General features: G+C 39.9%; 2 protein-coding genes across 2 annotated transcripts; both read right to left on the reverse strand.

The window, feature by feature from the left end:
- Nucleotides 1-19,619, reverse strand: LOC310876829 (Fc receptor-like protein 5; the record flags this gene model as incomplete). Its single annotated transcript, XM_083790483.1, has 8 exons — nucleotides 19,377-19,619; nucleotides 5,387-5,653; nucleotides 4,747-5,022; nucleotides 3,014-3,289; nucleotides 2,014-2,289; nucleotides 1,479-1,676; nucleotides 694-792; nucleotides 1-20 (listed from the first exon to the last, which is right to left on the reverse strand). The coding sequence occupies exons 1-8, from the start codon at nucleotides 19,483-19,485 to the stop codon at nucleotides 1-3; spliced, it is 1,521 nt and encodes a 506-aa protein (XP_083646609.1). The 5' UTR covers nucleotides 19,486-19,619.
- On the reverse strand, nucleotides 13,831-18,371 carry LOC310876355 (uncharacterized protein; the record flags this gene model as incomplete). Its single annotated transcript, XM_083789879.1, has 6 exons — nucleotides 13,831-13,930; nucleotides 14,126-14,236; nucleotides 14,750-15,025; nucleotides 16,666-16,941; nucleotides 17,890-18,075; nucleotides 18,335-18,371. The coding sequence occupies 6 exons, from the start codon at nucleotides 18,369-18,371 to the stop codon at nucleotides 13,911-13,913; spliced, it is 906 nt and encodes a 301-aa protein (XP_083646005.1). The 3' UTR covers nucleotides 13,831-13,910.
- Nucleotides 19,620-22,327: the final 2,708 nt, after the last annotated feature.

Raw genomic sequence — 22,327 nt, forward strand, 5'->3', positions numbered from 1 at the left:
TCACCTGACACCACATGGATCTGTAAATGAAAAACAACACAAGTATTTAAACCGTCTAATTATCATCTTTGCAATCTAGATACAATCCTAATGTCATCTATAGGTAATCCATGCAGTGCAATCACACACTTAGACCGCAAGCATTTATTGATCAATTATGATCTAATTCACGCCAGTATTTTTTTAGTTGAGCTCCTATTTTGAAAAGCCACAATTCCAGACTCCCGGAAGTGAATTAACATAAACTAGGAAGGTGAACAGGTCCTGGACATGCCTTGTTTATAAGATGGATCTATGCCAGTGCGCTGGAGAGCTCCACATCGGCGGCTCTGTGCCATCAAATAAACGTTGTTTTGACCAAAAATCTGGGATGGGGCGCTACGAGCTTGTAGATCTGCTATTTTTTGAAAAATCTTGAAAATGTGGCGCAAATCTTTGAATATATATTCTTTCAGAGCGAACGTTTTTAACTCAAATCTTTGCTTCTGGGGGGGTCCCTGCAGGAACAACATAATTTCCAATGGCGGTCAGCGGCCTATATAACTTCTGGGTTCTTGACATCAAATTGTTCGAGAACCACTGATAAAGAAACATAGGTTTTTCAGAAAACTCATGATTTAGAACACATTTTGTAGAATCGGCCTCAAGGTCTAAATGGTTTAATATAATAATCAATTTGTGAGTGTTTCTCACCTTTAGATGTTCCGTATCGCCACAGCAGGAGCAGCAGGATGGACAGTACAATCACAACAAGAAGTCCTACTATCAGACCCACATGTAGAGGACTCAGTCCTGCAGGCATAGGAGTCAATGAACGTTGAGACAGGACCGGCAAAGACAATAACATTTTAGTTACGGAATACCTTCATAAATTGGACTACAGTACACATTCAGTATAATCTACAAACATGATATATGGCATAATTGGCATTTAGTGTTTTGATGGTCCTTGTCACATGACTTAGGTACAGTACAAGATAATTTGTTGTTGATGATTCATTCTATTTTGGCAATAAACAGTGACATTTGTAGCATTTTACGTGCCGTTACGTGACGTGTTTAGAGGCCCCTCTCGCAACATTTGTCAGACAATCATAGCCAATTAGACTGGAATATATCTCTGACTCCAGAGATGACAGTGGGCTGGAATTGCCACCAATTTGGGATGGTGCATCGTCCTTGATAGCCACAACCGGGGAGTGTGCAAGCAAATGATGACACTGATCGGTCCAATTGGTGTCCAAGATTAGCTGCTCACAGACAGACAGACAGACAGACAGACGGACACATGGATGGGGATGAACACATATAATCTCCGCCTCCCGACCGGTCGGCCTGGCGGAGATAATTACTCACCATTAGTTGTGTTCAAGGTAAGAGCATCACTGAACTGAGAGTATAGTAAACTGGTTCTCCTCTCCCTCCTATGCACCTGTAGACTCCCTCTGACACTGTGATTGGTCCAGTAGAGTACTGACCACCCTCTAACTCTCTGATTGGTCCAGTAGAGTCAGAGTAGTGACCACCCTCTAACTCTCTGATTGGTCCAGTAGAGTCAGAGCATTGGTACCAGTAATAGTTCCATCCAGAACCCTCCTCCACAGAGCAGCTCAGTGCAACACTGCCCCCTGCTGGGATGACTGTCTGCTCAGCTGTCAGTGTGGCCTTTGGTTGATCTGTTGTTCACATTAGAGAGAAAAACGTAAAATAAATACACTGGCTGAGCATTTGTAGAAAGGTGGTTGGTTATGACAAATCCTGGTGTTTTGAAATGTATTTATTTGTTTTCATTTCATATGGAAATAGAGAATCATAGCAACAAAATAACATTATTTATGTCTCTATTGTCTCTATTTTTGGAACAAAGTCTTAAACAATGAAATGCATCTTTAAACACACTTGCATTGGGAGACAGATCATGACAAATGCCTGCTATACAGAGACTAGTATACTATCTCAAGGTACTTTGTGTGAATGTCTCTGGGGCATATCTTCCATTGATCTTATGCATACCTTTGAAAGACACTGTGATGGTGTTGCTGTATTTGGAATATTGTAGGTCATGATTCCGTTGACCTGTACACTGGTATTCACCACTGGGATTTCCAGAAGGACCTAAAATGTATTCAGAGTTTTCACTGGAAGACACAGCTTTATTATCCTTCACCCATGTGTATGATGTCCAGTCCAGTCCAGCCTTTTTTGGTATTGTACACTTCAGAATAAGAGTCTCTCCAATGAAAGTCTCAGGCCTGTCAGGGTGTCTGCTGAGAACAGGAACAGGTGCCTCTGTAGAACACACAGACACACACACACACACACACACACACACACACACACACACACACACACACACACACACACACACACACACACACACACACACACACACACACACACACACACACACACACACACACACACACACACACACACACACACACACACACGTTCAGTTCAGTTTAGTTCAGTTCAGTTCAGTTCAGTTCAGTTCAGTTCAGTTCAGTTCAGTTCAGTTCAGTTCAGTTCAGTTCAGTTCAGTTCAGTTCAGTTCAGTTCAGTTCAGTGAACCTGCGAACAACAGACCTAACTTTTATTTTATTTAATTTCGAGTAGACAAATATTATTTATTTTCACCGCTATTTCTCCCCAATTGTCATTATGTGACAATTATCCTCCACTCACATTTCTGTGTTGCCACCACTGTTACTGTGACACTGCTTGGGGTTGGTGCCAGATGATGTATTGTATGTTTGTGATGTCTTTGTGCTCAGATTGAAGAAATTAAAAAACATCTAAATTACCAAAAAGAAAAGTATGTATGAAGTGTTTCGGTCGTTTTTAAATTTAAATTCTTAAATTGAGAACTGCTAAGGGTTCTTTCATGCTCATTTGAGTCTTGACCACAGCTGGAGAGCCCTTTTCTACCAATCACATTGCTTGTTTGGAACTACCTGATTGGAACTACCTGTTGTATATAAGGAATTATAGAGTACAGTATATTTTAACTCACCAGAGACAGTGACATTAACATTGTTGCTGTACTGTGTGTAGTATGGTGGGTCTCCTCTCCCTCCTCGACACCAGTAATTTCCACTCTCTGAGACACTGGTGGGCCTGAATGTGTAGGTTGTCTGTGTTGTCACCGTCGTCAATGGTTTAGAGTCTTTCTTGTCTCTGTACCAGTAAATGTTCCATGAAGCTGTACTCTCCACTTTACAGGTGAGAGTCACTGGATTTAATTCCAGTACACTGGTTCTCTTTGATTCCAGTGTAGATTTTGGTTGAGCTGTTATTTATGACAGAGAAATGAATTTGAACTGTGAATCTATTGAGGGTCTGTATTTCTCTTAACTGACTAAAGGAACAAAATATTATTTCACACACGTGCGTGTGTGAAATAATGCACGTACGTACACACACACACACACACGTACACACACACACACACACACACACACACACACACACACACACACACACACACACACACACACACACACACACACACAGATACCAGTGTGCTGCAAGCACTATGGAGCGTGCCTCATCGATACGTGGTAAATATAACACAGATGAGGTGTACTGTAATTAAGATCGTAACACGGACATACACAGAATTGGCATTAAAGTGCTGGGTTTTATAAACAGTAAATGAATGTGTATGGCTCTAAATGTGCCTCATCTGTGTTATATTTACGATGAACCTCTGCCCCAAACTTTCCAGAACGGCCTGTTATAGCGCCACCAGGAGGCCGCTTTGTGCAAAACAAGTTTTTGCACAGTACACCTACAGATTCTGTCCAAACATCGCGCAAATTGGTACACAGTCTCTCTAGAGCCATTCAACGAAACGGGTTTTTCAGATTTCTCAGACTCCATCCTGATTGGTTAAGATTGGCTTCCAAAGTTCACAGGAGTGCTCAGTTTCAAACAAAATGCTGCAAATCATGAACACATCGCGTGATTTCCGTGATATTGTGCACGCACATTCACACTAGGCCGAGGAAGAAATGCCACATGAACAATTTCAACTCAGCCTCAAGGTGGCGCTATAACTGGCCGAAAAGTGTTTTTACCTCTAACTGCACGGATCTGTGGATAACTTTGTATGCCAACTCCCTAGTTTACTTTTGTTGCCCTTTTATCCAACCACCAGATGAAGGCAAGCTGCAATGTCCTACATTCCTATCCTGGTGGAGACCTGTGCCCAGAAGGGCACTTTTTCTAGTTATAAATATAATATTACATTCCTCCAAATAGCTGACATCAGCAGCCCGACTTGAGCATATCATTTATTTTTTAGCATAGTAGAATATGTTGGAAATTCCCCCTGGTCACAGTGGTCACTGGTCAGTCAGAATGACTGAACACTGAACAGTGTAACAAACCCCACCGGGCACCCAGTAGTTTCTAAAAATATATATTTTAAAGCATGTACTTTTTCCTACTCCAGTTCTTGAACTCTTCAAGTAGGCCTACACATTTTGGCTGAGTAATCACTTGTAGTTGAGTTGACCAGGAAATTGGAATAGTATACCCTAGCTCTGGTCCATAGCCCTGAGGTCCATACTATAGCCCTAATGCAAAGGCATTAGGGCTATGGACCAGAGTCTATACCCATTACCCTGACTCAATTCTGGGGTCTAGTAGGCTACTGCCTACTAGTTAAACTTAAACCTTATGACCATGAATGATCATAACATAAACACAATGTCAGTGTGATGAGTAAATGATATGACTTACCTGATACCACCACGGTGACTTTATCGCTTTTTTTCACAACCTGGTTATTCCCTGTAAGACGGCCGGTACACTGGTATTTACCAGTTGACCTTGTGCTCCGTGGCGTTGCTTTAAATGCATAAGGATTCTGACCAGAGTATGTTTTATAGGAAGCACCATCTTTGTCTATTGAATAAGACCAGTCCTTCTCTCCTTCATTCATGTCACATGTGATCGTAACAGTCTCTCCAGTGAATGCTGGGTTGGGCAGAACGGTCAGAACAGCTGGAGGTCTCTCTACACAAACACATGGATCAATCATTGTGTTTGGTTTAGACCATGCAGTGGAATATAATAGTAGAACAGGACACAGCAGTATAAAGCTATCCATGATCCTGGTGATTCATGACCATAATACCTTGTTTTATTCTGTGAAAAAAATAACAAAGATTTAATGGTATGATATAATACATTTAGTTTAGCGTTTTTAATTAAAATAAAACAACTATTCACCAGGATCCTGAGTGGCTTAAAATAATTGATATAAATATGTTTGTAAATCTCTATGAGAAAAATGAATTGCTGATTTTTCAGTGGAACCAGAAAAGCACGTCCACTGCTTTTCCCTATAAAGCTGTGAAATAGTGTGTTTATAACTCACCAGAGACAGTGATATCAACGGCGTCGCTGTAATGTGTGTAGTATGGTGGGTCTCCTCTCCCTCCTCGACACGAGTAATTTGTACTCTCTGAGACTCTGGGACTGTAGGTTGATCCTTCTGTCACCATCACTGGTTCAGACTCTTTGTAGTCTCTGTACCAATGGATGCCCCATGGAGGTGTACTGTCTTCTACAGTACAGGTGAGAGTCACGCTGTCTAATGCCAAGACACTGGCTTTGTCTGATACCAGTATAGGTGTTGGTTTAGCTGTAATTTATAAAAGCAACATAAAAAGCTTGAATTAAAGAGCATTTTACACCAAAAAGAAAATATTACACCAAGAAATACAAACAGGACAAATGGTGTAGTAAATCTATCTATAATTTTAGAGATGTCTGTCTGTATGTCTATTGTCTATAATTGTCTGAGGCAATGCCGCTGCTCCTCACTGGCTGCACCAATGGCTCCGAATTTGCACACAGGCATTGTTGCCCATTACATTATGGAGGTCTTAAGAGCCGAGGGCCCTTGTTTTTCAATTTAACAAATTTAACACTGTTTATTAGCGTTTTTTGCCAACTCTATTTAACTCTAGCACCGAAGCTTTTGCCGTCACTGCTGCATGTGCACAGTTACAGCACAGTTGGTTGCCTAATCAAATTCAGTTACCTCCCGTCCCCTCCCTAACGCAGGTTACAGAATCGCACAACAAAAACACAGTCATTGTTTATGCATTCATTTTTTAATTGGAAATTGTAAGGGCATAGGGCAGGTATTTTAGAGATAAAACTAGTGTCGCAAGATAACAACTCGGCCCATTGCGCAATGTTAAATCCCACAATCATTGGGTGCATGCAAAATAGGGCACACGGTCTCTACAATATATCTTTTTTATCTTTTTTAAAACAATACTTTTGTGACTGAAATACCAATTAGTTACCGGTAATAACAATACGTTTAAAACCACTATTTAATATTTGACTCAATTCCTTGACTTACCTGATGATACAATCAAAGTTACTATATTGCTGTCTCGTTGAGGTGTTTTATTTTGACTGTGACACTGGTATGAATTTTGACCATCTTGCTCTGCTTGCAATAAAAAATGATTCTGATCAGTGGAGCTGATATGGTTTCCATCTTTGTATAAGTACCAGCCTTCGTCCTCTCCTTCCGTGTCACATATGAATGTAACACTCTCTCCAGTGAATGCCGGGTTGGGCTGCACACTCAGAACAGCTTCTGTATCCACACAAACACAAGTAGAATCAAACCAAATGGTACAAACGTGGTACATCATACAAAACTGACATAAATATACTGTAATATTTGAGAGGTTGAATTGTGTGACAGGTGTAAATATGATCTTTACTGAGTGAATAAAGACAAAAGATAATAAATGAATCCTCACTTTCGCTGAATCCACAGGAGAGGAAGATGCTCACCACTGGAGAGAGAGAGAAAACAAATTGATCAAGCAATATCAAGCTGAGCATGAGTTCTCAAACTCTGCCCGAACCCGACCAGGGCCAACCCGATCTGGCCAGGACGGGCCTAACATGTATAACACGGGCATAACATTATATACATAATATATATATATTTTTTTTTAATAATAAAAGTAATAGTTCTGTTCTGTCTGTTAGTTGGATCAAGTTCAATGAGAACAAATGCATAATGACTTTTTTTTTTTTTTAATTTTTTTTACCTTAAAACACTTCTGTGGTCATTTTAACATCTACTCTCGTTTTACAGGCACCCCAGACAGTATTTAAGTTGCTTGAGCAAATCAAATATAGAGGGTATGCACATGACATCATCGTACCTGGAAGTTACAGTATTTTTGCCACTGAGTGGCAAAAAAATACTCTCTGGCCTTGACAGCCCATTCATCCACACAGAAAAGTCCTGTCTGTTTGCATTAAACAATGTTAAACTCACCAACAGCAGCTGTACGAAAAGCTTGAATTATCCTCTTTCTATCTGCAAAGTTTTTGTTTCATAAAAATGAACCATAGAAACGTTGTCGTTATGAGCTACTTTCTGTCAAGAAATGTCCTGCATTTGATTATTTTTCTAAGTATCAGACTTTGGAAGTGCTTGTTTTCAATAACACAACATTTTACTGCCTCCTGCATTATGTGGCATTTAGAAACAGGTGGTACGCAGAGACAATTGAGTGATTTCCAACGAGCGCTTCCAAACTGCAACACTCCATGCTGCTCAATGTTTTGCCTAGATGAGGGGGGCGTGTTCTGATGGGAAAATCATGCATGTGCATACTCTCTATAGCTACATTTATTTTATATCCATTTTATCCATATCTTGTCAATGGAATTGTGTTTATCTATAGAGGGCATTTCCTAAAGCACTGTCACTACTTCTAACCCACAAATGCAAAATGTTTCACTTTACGTCATGCAACTTCCTGGGGTTCTGACAGCAGCAGCAACCCACGACTTACACAGTCCTGGGTAACACCCCTTTATATCATGTGTACGTGTGTGTTGACAGTGTTTTGAAGAAAATGTTTAAATCCTTTCATAAAGTATGACAATACCAACCTTACAATCTGATGCTGCACATTAACGCATAGTTTGATATATTGAGAAGAATGTAAATGTAATTTATGTAAATGTACTTTTAAGTTCATGATGGTGTCTCTGTACTATATAGTTGCATCATCACTGCGGTAATTCAGCCATGTTGTTCACGTTTTTATTGCTTAGTCAATTAAAATATTGATGGAATGATAAATATACAGCGAGGTGAAAACGATCCTAAATAAAAACCAAAAACATTTTCATAGTTTAAACTTTAAAGTGGCACTATGTATGTTTTTAAATTAATACAATGTAATTTTGTTCAATCTGTATCTTAATACAATATAACTTAATATATAATTGAGGTGGTTGTCTTTTGTCTCCCTGCTCTTCAAATGAGACATTTAGATCGTGTCAAAGGTCATATAGACACAGGATCTGACATGAATTTTGACCTGGCAGGCTCTATTGGCGTAGTAACCATAACACCATATAAAGAGTAAAGTTACATACAGTATTACTGATTTAATGTATTCAAACTCATCAGCCTAATAGTTTAATGGAGATATATAACTATACTATAAATAATTATACTCACAGAGGAGAACACAGGCCACAGTGTGTAGTTTCATCTTCTCTAACGGCTCCGAAAAATCTTATACTTCTGCTAATAGTGAAATAGAGAGAAAGAGAGAGAGAGAGAGACAGAGAGAGAGAGAGAGAGAGAGAGAGAGAGAGAGAGAGAGGGGGGGGGGGGGGGTGAGGGGGTAAACTGCTCTTTCTTCCTCTTTTACAGTAGAGAAAGATAATTGCAGATCATTTCCAGAGATAATATCTAATGTAATCCTGGGCGCTACACTTCCTCTGCCAAACTGTATGCATCAAGCATAGACGTAGCACGTGGAAGGAACACGTTATTCCGACCAGTTCCTTTCCCCTCCATCAGGCCAGGGGGAGGTAGTTTAGAGACCAGGATTACTGCATGTTTTTGTGAGGGTACCTACCCTAGGGGACACGGGGAGAACATGCACACAGAAAGGCCCTTTCGCCAACCCCACCTCGGGTATGGGCACTGATGACGCGGAGGAGAGAACATAGCCCACAGCGCCCACAGCGTCCCCAGCGGGGATCGAACCCAGAACCTTAATTCTAGCTGTGAGGTGACAGCACTACCGACTGTGCCACCGTGCCCCTCGAGTGACTTCTTGACCCTCAAGGCTCCTTTTGCTAACACAAAGTGGGGCAAGGCAGCATTCTCTGTCGGTGCTCCATCTGATTGGAATGAGCTCCAGAAATCCCTAAGAATTGGGTAATTTCTGGGAAATGATTTCCAGCACTTTAGTTCAACATTGTGACTGTTTTAATTAATTCTCTATCTTTTATAGTTCTAGTTTTCAGTATTTTTGTATTCTATTTGTATTATGTGTACACACACACACACACACACACACACGCACGCACGCACGCACGCACGCACGCACGCACGCACGCACGCACGCACGCACACACGCACACACACACACACACACACACACACACACACGATTATTATAATTAGCCAAATATCTCAATAACTATAGCAGTGCTTTTCAAAGTGTCGTCTGAGGACCCCCCCCCCCCAGTGGTCCTTGAGGTGCTTCCAGGGGGTCCCTGGCCAAATGTACTGTATTAATATAGCATAAAAAACAGTTTCACCACTTTAACCCTTTACATTTTTTGGAAAAAAAAAACGATCTACAAGCTCACACAACGTGTCACCACTGTGAAACCATGTGTGCTTGTTTAGATCAGCTATTGTCAGCTATAAATGTGAAACATACTGTAGCCTATATTTTCTTTTTAAATAACGCTGTTAGGCTACTGTAGCCTACATATGTTTGTGTGGACCCCAGGAAGAGTAGCTGCTGTTGCAACAGCTAGCCTACTATAAGGTAGAGCTATGTGGATCCAAATAAACAATAAAATGCAGGGTGCACAGGGTAGCATACAGGATATCGCTCTTGCTGCGTGTTTACAATCTCACATGTTTATAATGATTCAAGGTTGTACTTTATTTAATCGTTACATCTTGTGTACTGCAGGTACATATAAGCAACTCTTGCATGGTGTGAGTGAGCACTTAAAGAGGATGTGGTTTTGTTTGTATTTGCGGTGGTTTCCTGTCTCTCTCCATGCATGCTGTTGTGAAACCGTGACTACATGCAATAGCAAGAGGTGTAATAGACAAAGTGATGAAGTCAAATGACTCGTAGGATGTAGTTTAATATAAAGACAAACATAGGATAATGTGGCAGGACTGGCATGATTTAAGTTTTTGTGTATTCGTGATTTTTGACAGCAGTGAACAGTAACACCCCTTAGCAATGACATATCAGTAGGAAACCTCCCTTGGTGAGGCTCCATGGCCTGTCATTGTGTCAGCAAGCAGAGCAGCAAATGGAATACATGTCCTATACCAACAAGTTGTCCTATACCGACAATTAACAACAAATACACACACATTTGCAGTTTGTTTTATCATTAGTAATATCAAGCATATTATTGGAGAGACTGGTAACGCTGTCTTAAATACATGACTAATAATAATAATAATATTGATAAGAGAAATGGGAGGAGTTCATCCAACAAACTGTTTTTATTTTTTTTAATTAAAATGCAGATAATTATATACAAGCACACATCGGATGAACCTTGTTTACATTGAAACGTCATTCAAATTTCTTAACAAACTGAAGCTACTGCATGTTTATTATAAAATTTGAAAACCACCACTTCACAACTTTTCAACCTATCTTCATATAATAGGTCCTCACTAATAATCACAATTATTTTCTACTCAGTCTGTGTCTCATAGGAGGGCTGTGGGCAGTTCAGAAACCTGTCCACCAGTGACATCATCGTTAGGCAGATTTTCTTTTTTAAACAATTTCTTTCTACAAAAGATGTTTCGATTTTTTCCATTTTAGGTTTTTAGGTTTTATTTTCCCATTGCAACTTTTCAGGACTAGAAAGCCTGCCGTTTCTATTATCTTGGATTCCCCATTGATGATGAAAAAATGGTGCCATTTTACCATGATTATTAGTGAGTTATTAGTGATTATAGTAGGCTTATGTAGATAGGTTGAAAAGTGGTGAAGTGGTCCTTTAAAACAACACCATCTACATTACAACCTAAATAATATGGAAATATAAACACTTGCTACTTGCCATCAACCTCTTAATCACTTAATCACAAAACAGCTGATTGACAAGCTTAAAATGTAGTGATATGAGATCCCATCGTGAGCTTGTAGATCACCTATTTTGACTATTTACAAAATAATTTGGAGTTTTGTAAGTTTCTAAACATTGCTTAAAATAGAGACTAATGTAGGGTTGATGTGGTTAAAATATTTGTATAAATCCAGTAAACAATTAAAAAACATTATACAAAAGTTATAATGAATTAACATCTTGAAGGCAGTACAGTAACAAAACTATGCTAAAAGGATAACACAAAAATCCCCTGCGGGCTTGTTTCCATTGTGGTCCATATACTGTACTCAATTAATCATCATGACATACAATACACGATGCATTACATGTCAGCAACAACTCTAAGAGCAATACTAGTTATATTTACAGAAAACAAAGTGTGTGTGTGTGTGTGTGTGTGTGTGTGTGTGTGTGTGTGTGTGTGTGTGTGTGTGTGTGTGTGTGTGTGTGTGTGTGTGTGTGTGTATATGCGTGTGTGCGTGTGACCCGTGTGTGTGTGTGTGTGTGTGTGTGTGTGTGTGTGTGTGTGTGTGTGTGTGTGTGTGTGTGTGTGTGTGTGTGCACGTGCATGCGCGCATGAATGTGACTTGTGCACATGCATTTTACGTGCACATGCATTTTACGTGCACATGCAAATTGGTTGTGTGCGTGGCTACAGTAGGTGTGTCCATTTGCCCATGGTTCTTGCATTTATATGGTAGCCTATACCCTACCTACAGTACATAAATGTTTTGCTTGTAGGCCTAATATCCACAACAATGACTTTTGTTATGGTCATTTGGGTCCAGCCTGGTTCACATTCTATAGGTCTCATGTATAACGCCCGATTGAACTGAGAAGACTTCTACTCAGGAGGAGAGAGACGCAGCTGTGTGAAGCCTGATGTAGCCTACGCTTCATCGCACGACAGTGTTGCACATCCAAAATATCCTATCCTAAATATCCTATTAGCAAAGACCGAGATGCGTTGAGACGTGTTGTGAGCTTGTAGTTCGCATACGTTCGACGTGCAACGATGTAATGAATAGGCTGATCTGGGATCAGATAACTGCAGTGCAACTACAGGCAGCAAAGCGTTTTTTGCCTACTTTCCATTCGCTCAATATTTTCGAAACAACACACAGACGTAAAGGGTTCAATAGCACGGATTTATGCAAGAAATCCTCAAAAACGGAGTTAGGTGGATTCCTCACAGCAACGATTATAATAACATTCCCCAGCCTGATATATTTTAATTTAACGGTCAACTAAAAATGCTCTGGGTCAATGGTGGATATATAGTGGCTAACGTAAACCTTGGTGCAGATCCATGTGTCTTCATCCACGTGTGGTGTCACTGTCGGGTTTGGTTTTCCTACACGGCTGTATCTGAGGAAATGAAACAGAGTTACAGTAACATTTTAAAACGTGACACTGTGTCATAAAACATGCAGTATAAAACATTAGTCTGCATTTCAGTTTTTATCATTCGTTACGTTCTCAAAACATCACAAGTACCTCTGCTCATTGGAGTGGAAATTCACTCAACAAAAAAAGCGGATCTACAAGCTCACAGCGCGTCACTTCGTGCCACACCTTGTAGATTTGTAGATTTGCTATTTTTTTTAGAATCGTGAACATTTCTAACAATTCCAATTAATCTGAACCTACGGTATTTACTCTCCTAACATGAATGTTGCACAATAACATGAAATGAAACCAGATTTTAATAATTTGATTGGATGTTGTAAAAAGTGTATAGTTTACCATTTGCATATACACCATCAGGTTGGTTTATCTGAGACTCAAGGACTCTGAAATTGAAATATAAATATGTATCAGTGATGAAGAATAAACCAATATGTAATCCACTGCTGTCATGTTGGTGAATATAACAGAGATCAATACTGTACCTGACATAAGCTGGATCTGTGAATTAAAAACAATATGTTATAACATCAATAGTTGAAATGAAATGAAAACATTCAGCTATAAATGTTTAGTCAGTGTCTTCCTCATGTTAACCCAATCTGGGTCATTTAATACTTTTGGCAATTCAAAAAATAGCAGATCTACAAGCTCATAGCGCGTCACTGTGTGCTATGAGCTTGTAGACCTTCTATTTTTGAGAAAAAAACACACACATTTATAACAAATCAAATTAATCTGAACCCGACAATGAATTGACTCGACATGAATGTTCAAGAATGACACCAAAATGGAACCAGATTTAAATAATTTGATTGGATGATTAAATAAGTGTATACTGTACCATTTTCATAGTCATCATCAGGCTGGTTTATCACCTCATAGACGCTTGTGTCGCCTACAAGTAAATAACATGCATTAACGTGGTGCCAACTTTAATTATTTCAGTGATGGTTCCTATTTAGTTAATGCTAATGAGGAAAAACAAACACAACTGGACTTCCCAAAAGGACTTTAAATGAAGATGTATTTCATTTTAAGTTAGACATTAATTGATTCAAAGTAGAAGCAGTTGTCACAAGTGTCCTTAATGAACGTGATTGGTTGAAAGACTGACCGTGCTGCAGTGGGCTGTACACATCATCAGCAGACGCACTCTTGGTCGTCTGGTCTGTAGCTGGGTTCTGATTGGTTCCCTGAGACCGGGCGTGTCTGCAATTAAAATACCAATATTTATCAGCAGTAATGAAGTATAAAAGAAGATGTAATATATTACTGCGGTCATGTTTATGAGTAGACAGAGTAATACTTAGTAGTACTCACCTGACACCACATGGATCTGTAAATGAAAAACAACACAAGTATTTAAACCTTCTAATTATCATGTCATCTCAATCATTGCAATCTAGATACAATCCTTCTAATGCAATCTATAGGTAAACCATGGCGTGCAATCAAGTGTTCATGTATTCTAGGTGTAATCCATGTAAATATGTTATCATGTAATGTAATCATGTGAGTTAGTAGTTGTCACCTGTGTATCTCCACAGCAGCACCACCACCAGGATGGTCAGTAGTATCACAAGCAGAGCTCCTCCAACCAGACCTACTACATACAGAGGACTCTGTTCCTTTGATCCAGACCCTGAAACCACAATGTCGTTTAAAGAACGAAGCAAAAAAGATCAAGCTAATATAACTACCAGTAAGGGGCGAGAAGCATGCACCTATCCGCCTCGTTGACGGCAGACTGCTGGACGAGTGCTGGCGCATTGGCATGGGGCGGCAGATCAACATGTGGAATGAATTCTGTACTGGCCAGTACAGGGTTTGATGAGTTCAGAACAACATATGGATTTGAGGCATTTTGTTCCAAACCGGTCACAGTGTGCAACAAAGTTTTACGCAGTTATAGGTAAAGATTTGTCATTTCTTCCTCAGGCTAACTTTAAAAGCCAATCTGAAAAATCTGAACGAGCCGTTTCGTTTAATGACTATAGAGTTACTGTGTAGCCTGCTGATTTGTGCATATTTGGACAAAATCAGTTTTTTCCCTTTTCAAATATATACAGACAGACAGACAGACATGAGCTGCAGGGTCTCATAGTTGCATTCGCAATCACTGCGTTCGCAATAAGTACAGCATATTTGAACTCACCAGAGACAGTGATATAAACTGAGGCGCTGTACTGTGTGTAGTATGGTGGGTCTCCTCTCCCTCCTCGACACCAGTATCTTCCACTCTCTGAGACACTGGAGGGCCTGAATGTGTAGGTTGTCTGTGTTGTCACCGTAGTCACTGGTTTAGAGTCTTTGTTGTCTCTGTACCAGTAAATGTTCCATGAAGCTGGACTCTCCACTTCACAGGTGAGAGTCACACTGTTTGATGTCAGTACACTGTTTCTGTCTGATGTCAGTGTAGGCTTTGGCTGAGCTGTTATGACAGAAAAATGAATTTGAACTGTGAAAAAATTGTATTCCTCTCAACTGACACGGGAAAAAATATTATTTTGCACGCACGCATGCACATAAACACACACACACACACACACACACACACACACACACACACACACACACACACACACACACACACACACACACACACACACACACACACACACACACACACACACACACACACACACACCATTATCCATTATCACAATATAAACCCAATGTCAGTGTGATGAGTAAATTATATGACTCACCTGACATCACCACCAAGGTGACTTTATCGCTTTGTTTCACAACTTGGTTATTCCCTGTACGACGGCCGGTACACTGGTATTCACCACTGGGCCTTGTGTTCTGTGGCGTTGTTTTAAATGCATAAGGATTCTGACCAGAGTATGTTTTATAGGAAGCACCATCTCTGTCTATTGAATAAGACCAGTCCTGCTCTCCTTCATTCATGTCACATGTAAACGTAACAGTCTCTCCAGTGAATGCTGGGTTGGGCAGAACGGTCAGAACAGCTGGAGGTCTCTCTACACAAACACATGGATCAATCATTGTGTTGTGAATAAGACCATTTAGTGGAATATAGTGGAACAGGGCAGGGCATAGCAGTGGCTTTCTGGTTCCAATGAAATATCGACCATTCATTTTAGAGATTTAAATCGGCCATTAATTTTTCCTGGTGATTTATGACCATAATACCTTTGATTCTATGAGAAAACAAATTGTTAATGGTATGATTGATATAAATTCATAGTTTTTATAAAACAAAATAAAATCACAGAATCAAATGTTTTATGGGCATGATTCACCAGGATCCTGGATGGCTTGATTCTAGGCTTAAAATAATCTATATCAATATTTTTGTAAATCTCTAAGGGGAAAAATTAATTGCAGATTTGTCAGTGGAACCAAAAAACCACGTCCACAGCTTTGCCCTATAAAGCTGTGAAATAGTGTGTTTATAACTCACCAGGGACAAAGATATCAACGGCGTTGCTGTACTGTGTGTAGTATGGTGGGTTTCCTCTCTGTCCTCGACACCTGTATTTTGTACTCTCTGTGACACTGGAGGGCATGAATGTGTAGGTTGTCTGTGTTGTCACCGTCGTCACTGGTTTAGAGTCTTTGTTGGATCTGTACCAGTAAATTATGTTCCATGATGCTGGACTCTCCACTTCACAGGTGAGAGTCACACTGTCAATTGATGTCAGTACACTGTTTCTGTCTGATGTCAGTGTAGGCTTTGGCTGAGCTGTTTTGACAGAAAAAAATATTTGAACTGTGAAAAAAGGATGGTCTGTATTCCTCTCAACTGACAAAAACATGGGATCTTTTTTTCTTTTCGCACGCACGCACGCATGCACGCACGCACATAAACACACACCACACACACACACACACACACACACACACACACACACACACACACACACACACACACACACACACACACACACACACTGCCCCAAGCACTGTGGTTCAAGTCCCATTTCCCATATCCTTGGTACATCTCTTTATGTCTACACAGTATAGTACAGAACAGAACCATAATTAAACCATTATCATAATATAAACCCAATGTCAGTGTGATGAATAAATTATATGACTCACCTGACACCACCAAGGTGACTTTATCACTTTGTTTCATAACCTGGTTATTCCCTGTAAGACGACCGGTACACTGGTATTTACCAGTGTACCTTGTGCTCTGTAGCGTTGTTATGAATACATAAGGATTCTGGATTCTGTATATTTTAAAGGAAGCACCATCTTTGTCTATTATATAAGACCAGTCCTGCTCTCCTTCATTCATGTCACATGTAAACGTAACAGTCTCTCCAGTGAATGCTGGGTTGGGCAGAACGGTCAGAACAGCTGGAGGTCTCTCTACACAAACACATGGATCAATCATTGTGTTGTGAATAAGACCATGTAGTGGAATATAGTGGAACAGGGCAGGGCATAGCAGTGGCTTTCTGGTTCCAATGAAATATCGACCATTCATTTTAGAGATTTAATTAATTAATTCAATTTATTTATTATTATTATTTATTTATTTTAATTTTTCCCATAGCGATATACGTTATACTACAGTATATTCTTTAAGCCTATAGAATCAAGCTATCCAGGATCCTGGTGATTCATGACCATAATACCTTTGATTCTATGAGAAAACAAATTAATGTTAATGGTATGATTGATATAAATTCATAGTTTTTATAAAACAAAATAAAATCACAGAATCAAATGTTTTATGGGCATGATTCACCAGGATCCTGGATGGCTTGATTCTAGGCTTAAAATAATCTATATCAATATTTTTGTAAATCTCTATGGGGGGAAAATGAATTGCAGATTTGTCAGTGGAACCAAAAAACCACGTCCACAGCTTTGCCCTATAGAGCGTCGCAGTCCCTCCCCTTTCAGAACAACGAGTGGCCCAGGAAATGGTTCTCCATTCATTTTCTCCATAGGCTTTTCCTAAAGTATTTATTTAAAGACGGTTACGCCGCGGACAAAGCCAACTCGGATCGTGACAAATCATGACAATGAACACAATGTTTTGGGCCGATCAAATAATTTATAAGAAGCAAAACAACAAAATAAGTGTTATAACATGCCGTTTTTTTCTACTTTCTAATTATTTGTTTGGCCCAAAACATCGTGTTTATTGTCATGATTTGTCACGACAAGAGTTGGCTTTGTCTGCGGCGTAAACGTCTTTAAATAAATACTTTCTGAAAAGTCTATGAGGAAAATGAACGGCGATTTCTTTTCCGGGTCTCTCGAGGGGGCGGGACTGCGACGCTGTGAAATAGTGTGTTTATAACTCACCAGAGACATCAATATCAACGGCGTTGCTGTACTGTGTGTAGTATGGTGGGTCTCCTCTCCCTCCTCGACACGAGTAATTTGTACTCTTTGAGACTCTGGGACTGTAGGTTGATCCTTCTGTCACCATCACTGGTTCAGACTCGTCTAGTCGGTACCAGTAGATGCCCCATGGAGGTGTACTCTCTTCTACAGTACAGATGAGAGTCACGCTCACGCTGTCTACAACGCGTCTGCCTACTAGTGTAGGTGTTGGTTTAGCTGTAATTTATAAAAGTGACATAGAATAGAACTGTGTAAGTATTTATCCCAAAAGCTTCATGAATTAAAGAGCATCTTTCACCAAAAAGAAAATATACACCAAGAAATACAAACAGGACAAAATGGTGTAGTAAATCTATCTATAGTCTTAGAGACGTCTGTCTGAGGCAATGTCGCTGCACCTCACTGGCTGCACTAATGGCTCTGAATTTGCACGCAGGCATTGCCCATTACATTATGGAGGTCTTAATAGGGCCCTTTTTTCAATTTAACATATTTAACGCTGTTTAACAAGTTTTTCACAAACTCCGTTTAACTCTAGCGCCAAAGTTTTTTGCCATCACTGCGCATGCGCGCTGTTGACTACACATCCGGTTACGTCAAGTTACAGCACAGTTGGTTGCATATCGAATTCAGTTACCTCCTGTCCCCTCCCTAATGCAGGTTACAGAATCTGCTGTAACTTCACACAGGTCCTGTAACACGCAGAGCTGCGCCCCAGAGAAGTATTAGGGCTCTGCTCATTGAGCAGCGACGGTCTGTGCGGACGTGTGCGTGTGCCATGCGTGCGTGTGTGTGAATGTGTGTCCACCGACGTGTGATAGAGAGAGACAGAGAGGCAGTGACAGTGCTTTGCTTGCTTCGTGGACCACTTGGGGGTCCACGGACCACTTGCCTCAAAATTCCTACATCAATAATAATAATAGACATGCATGCACGGCATGCACACATGCACCACATAAACTCCCACAAAAGAAAATCACTACACACAGTTGAGACGCTGATTATCAATTCCCATTTTGCACATCCTTTTCTCTCTTACAAAACCTTAATTATAGTGAGTGCTGTAAATGATCAACCTACAGTTTTTTTTTTATATTATTATTATTTTTAATACTGTTTAGACCAGTATACGTTCTTGGTTTACCTACGATGCTAAATGCAAACATTGATTCAATTCAACGCAATAATTTCTAAATTGTAAACTGTAAGGAGTAGGACAGGTGTTTTAGGAAAAAAGCTTGTGTAGCAACTCGGCCATGGGAACGCCCATTGCGCATGTTAAATCCCACAATCCTTGGGTGCAAAATAGGGCCCACGGGCTCTACAATATATATTCTTTTGTTTGTTTTTGTTTGTTTGTTTGTCACTGAAATGTCACTTTGTTACGGGTAATAACAAGACGTTTAAAACCATAATTTAATATTTGACTCAATTCCGTGACTTACCTGATGATACAATCAAAGTTACTATATTGCTGTCTCGTTGATCCTCTTGAGGTGTTTTACGGTGACTGTGACACTGGTATGTATTTTGACCATCTCGCTCTGCTTGCATTACAAAACTATTCTGATCAGTGGAGCTGGAAAAGTTTCCATCTTTGTATAAGTACCAGCCTTCGTCCTCTCCTTCCTTGTCACATATGAATGTAACATTCTCTCCAGTGAATGCCGGGTTGGGCTGCACGCTCAGAACAGCTTTTGTTGTATCCACACAAACATACAAGCAGAATCAAACCAAATGGTACAAACGTGATATAATACATCAACCTCTCAATTATTACATACAGTATATTTATGTCAGTTTTGTGTGTGACAGGTGTAAATATGATCTTTACTGATTGAATAAAGACGAAAGATAATAAAGGCCTATTCATAGTCTGGATTTTCGGTGGTGAGGTGACCACCGCTCCGGTGGTGAGCTGAAATAACGTTGAGCGGTGGTGAGTAAAAACAGAGCGAAGGGCTGGAGCGGTGGCGGTGGTTTGCTCTTCACCGCGGCGCGTGACGTCATGTTGTAGTTCGGTGGTCAGTGGTCACCTAACCACCGAAAATCCAGACTATGTATGAGCCTTAAGTTAATCTTCACCTTGACTGAGTCCACAGGAGAAGAAGATGCTCACCACTGGAGAGAAAGAGAGAAAAAAACATTTGATATCAAGCAATATCAAGCTAAGCATGAACTGCATTAATTATTCCTAATTAACAGAATACCAACATAGACTAGAGTTCTCAAACTCTGCCCGAACCCGACCAGGCCCATGTGTTAAATGTTAAACCAAAACCAAACTAAAATGTATGCTAATAAAAATGAGGGATTTATCTACGTGGTGATAAGATGGTGCTAACAGGCGTTTCACTTTTACTCTGCAGAGTTCTCAAATTCTGACCAAACCCGACCCGGTTCGGGCCTAAAATCTATGCTAATTAGTCGGGCCAGGCCGGGCCGGGCCGGGCCTGATCAGTTAGGACCGGGCCTTTATTATTTTCAGGCCCGTGGAGAACTCTAACATAGACAGCTATATGGCTCAAGTTCAATGAGAACAAATACATAATGACTTGGAAGGGTATTTTACTTTAAAACACTTCTGTGGTCATTTTAACATCTACTCTCGTTTTTATGTGCACCCCAGACAGTATTTAAGTTGCTTGATTTAATCAAATATAGCTACATTTATTTGATATCCATTTCATCCATATCTTGTCAATGGAATTGCGTTTATCTATAGAGGGCATTTCCTAAAGTACTTTCACTTCTTCTAACCCACAAATGCAAAATGTTTCACTTTACGCCATGCAAATTCATGTGTACGTGTGTGTTGACAGTGTTTTGAAGAAAATCTTGAAAGAGTTTAAGAATGTAAATGTCATTTATGTCAATTTATTTTATAGTATTATTTTAGTTTATGATGGTCTCTCTGTACTGCATACTGTAGTTGCATCATCACCGCGGTACTTCAGCCTAAAAATATTGCTGAAATGTATACAGCGAGGTGAAAACGATAAATAAAAACCAACAACAACATTTTCATAGTTTAAAGTTTAAAGTGGCACTATGTAACTTTTTAAATTAATACAATGTAATTTTGTTCAATCTGTATTAAAGGGCTCCTTGAGGGAGTTCCAGGGTTGTCCCCATGGCTAAATGGATAGATAGTTCGGAACCACATGGACCCTTATTGGTCTGTAACTTTTAAAGTGTAGAAATGGTACTGTGGCAGGGGGCGGGATCAAGGTGTCTGTGGAGTGGGGTGACAGGGCTGGCTTTGCCAGCTCACAGGCGCACAGGTGCAGCAGATTGTGTCAATTAAATGAAGGACAGCTGCCGTGTATATAAGGAAGCTAATGTGCTTGTGTTCTCTGTGGCAGTGAGAGGCTGGGTCCAGAGCAGACAGAGCCACACAATACTCCACATTCCTGCCTGCTAGAATTGGATGTTTAATGTCACACGATGACTCTTTAGTTGAGGTTATAGGATTCACATTGAGGACACTATAGTTGTGACTTGATACATTTTAGTTTTGGCTCCTGTTAATGACGGAGACAGTGTTTGATGACCAATTCCCTGGTTTAAGAGGAATAAACAGCCTACTTGAGAACAAATGCCCGTGTCGTGTCCTTCCGTGCCCTGGGTTGTGACCCGCTTGGTCACAGGTACCAATTTGGTTCCATTTGTACACTCTAAAATTGGACGAGTTGAGTTAACTCAATAAAAGTGTGGAAAGTCATTGCCTCAGTCGAATCAAGTTAACTTAAACTCAGAATAGTGAGTTTGTGTAACTCGTTCATTCTGAGTAAGCAGTACAAGTAACTTGAAGTAACTTGTTTATTCTGAGTTAGCAGAACTTGGTTTTTCAGATTGTACACTACACAACGTGTTTATTCTGAGTTAGCAGAACTTGTTTATTTTGAGTGTGCACTACACAACGTGTTTATTCTGAGTTAGCAGTACTCATTCATTTTGAGTGTGCGGCACTATAAAACATGTTTATTCTGAGTTAGCAGAACTAGTTTGTTTTGAGTGTGCGGCACTATAAAACATGTTTATTCTGAGTTAGCAGAACTAGTTTGTTTTGAGTGTGCAGCCCTATAAAACATGTTTATTCTGAGTTAGCAGAACTAGTTTGTTTTGAGTGTGCAGCCCTATAAAACATGTTTATTCTGAGTTAGCAGAACTAGTTTGTTTTGAGTGTGCAGCCCTATAAAACATGTTTATTCTGAGTAAGCAGTACTTAAACATTATATGTAGCCTGAATCCCTTAATTGCATTTCCTTTCAATCCAATAAGATAAATGCATTAAAATTACTTAATACTTAATAAATTAATACAATTACAACTATCTTCATGTGCAAAACAATAATCCAATAAAACAATGCATTAAGTAGGCCTACTGATGTTT

The sequence above is a fragment of the Protomyctophum parallelum genome (genome assembly GCF_964188405.1).
Source record: "Protomyctophum parallelum genome assembly, chromosome: 19".
NCBI lineage: Eukaryota > Metazoa > Chordata > Actinopteri > Myctophiformes > Myctophidae > Protomyctophum > Protomyctophum parallelum.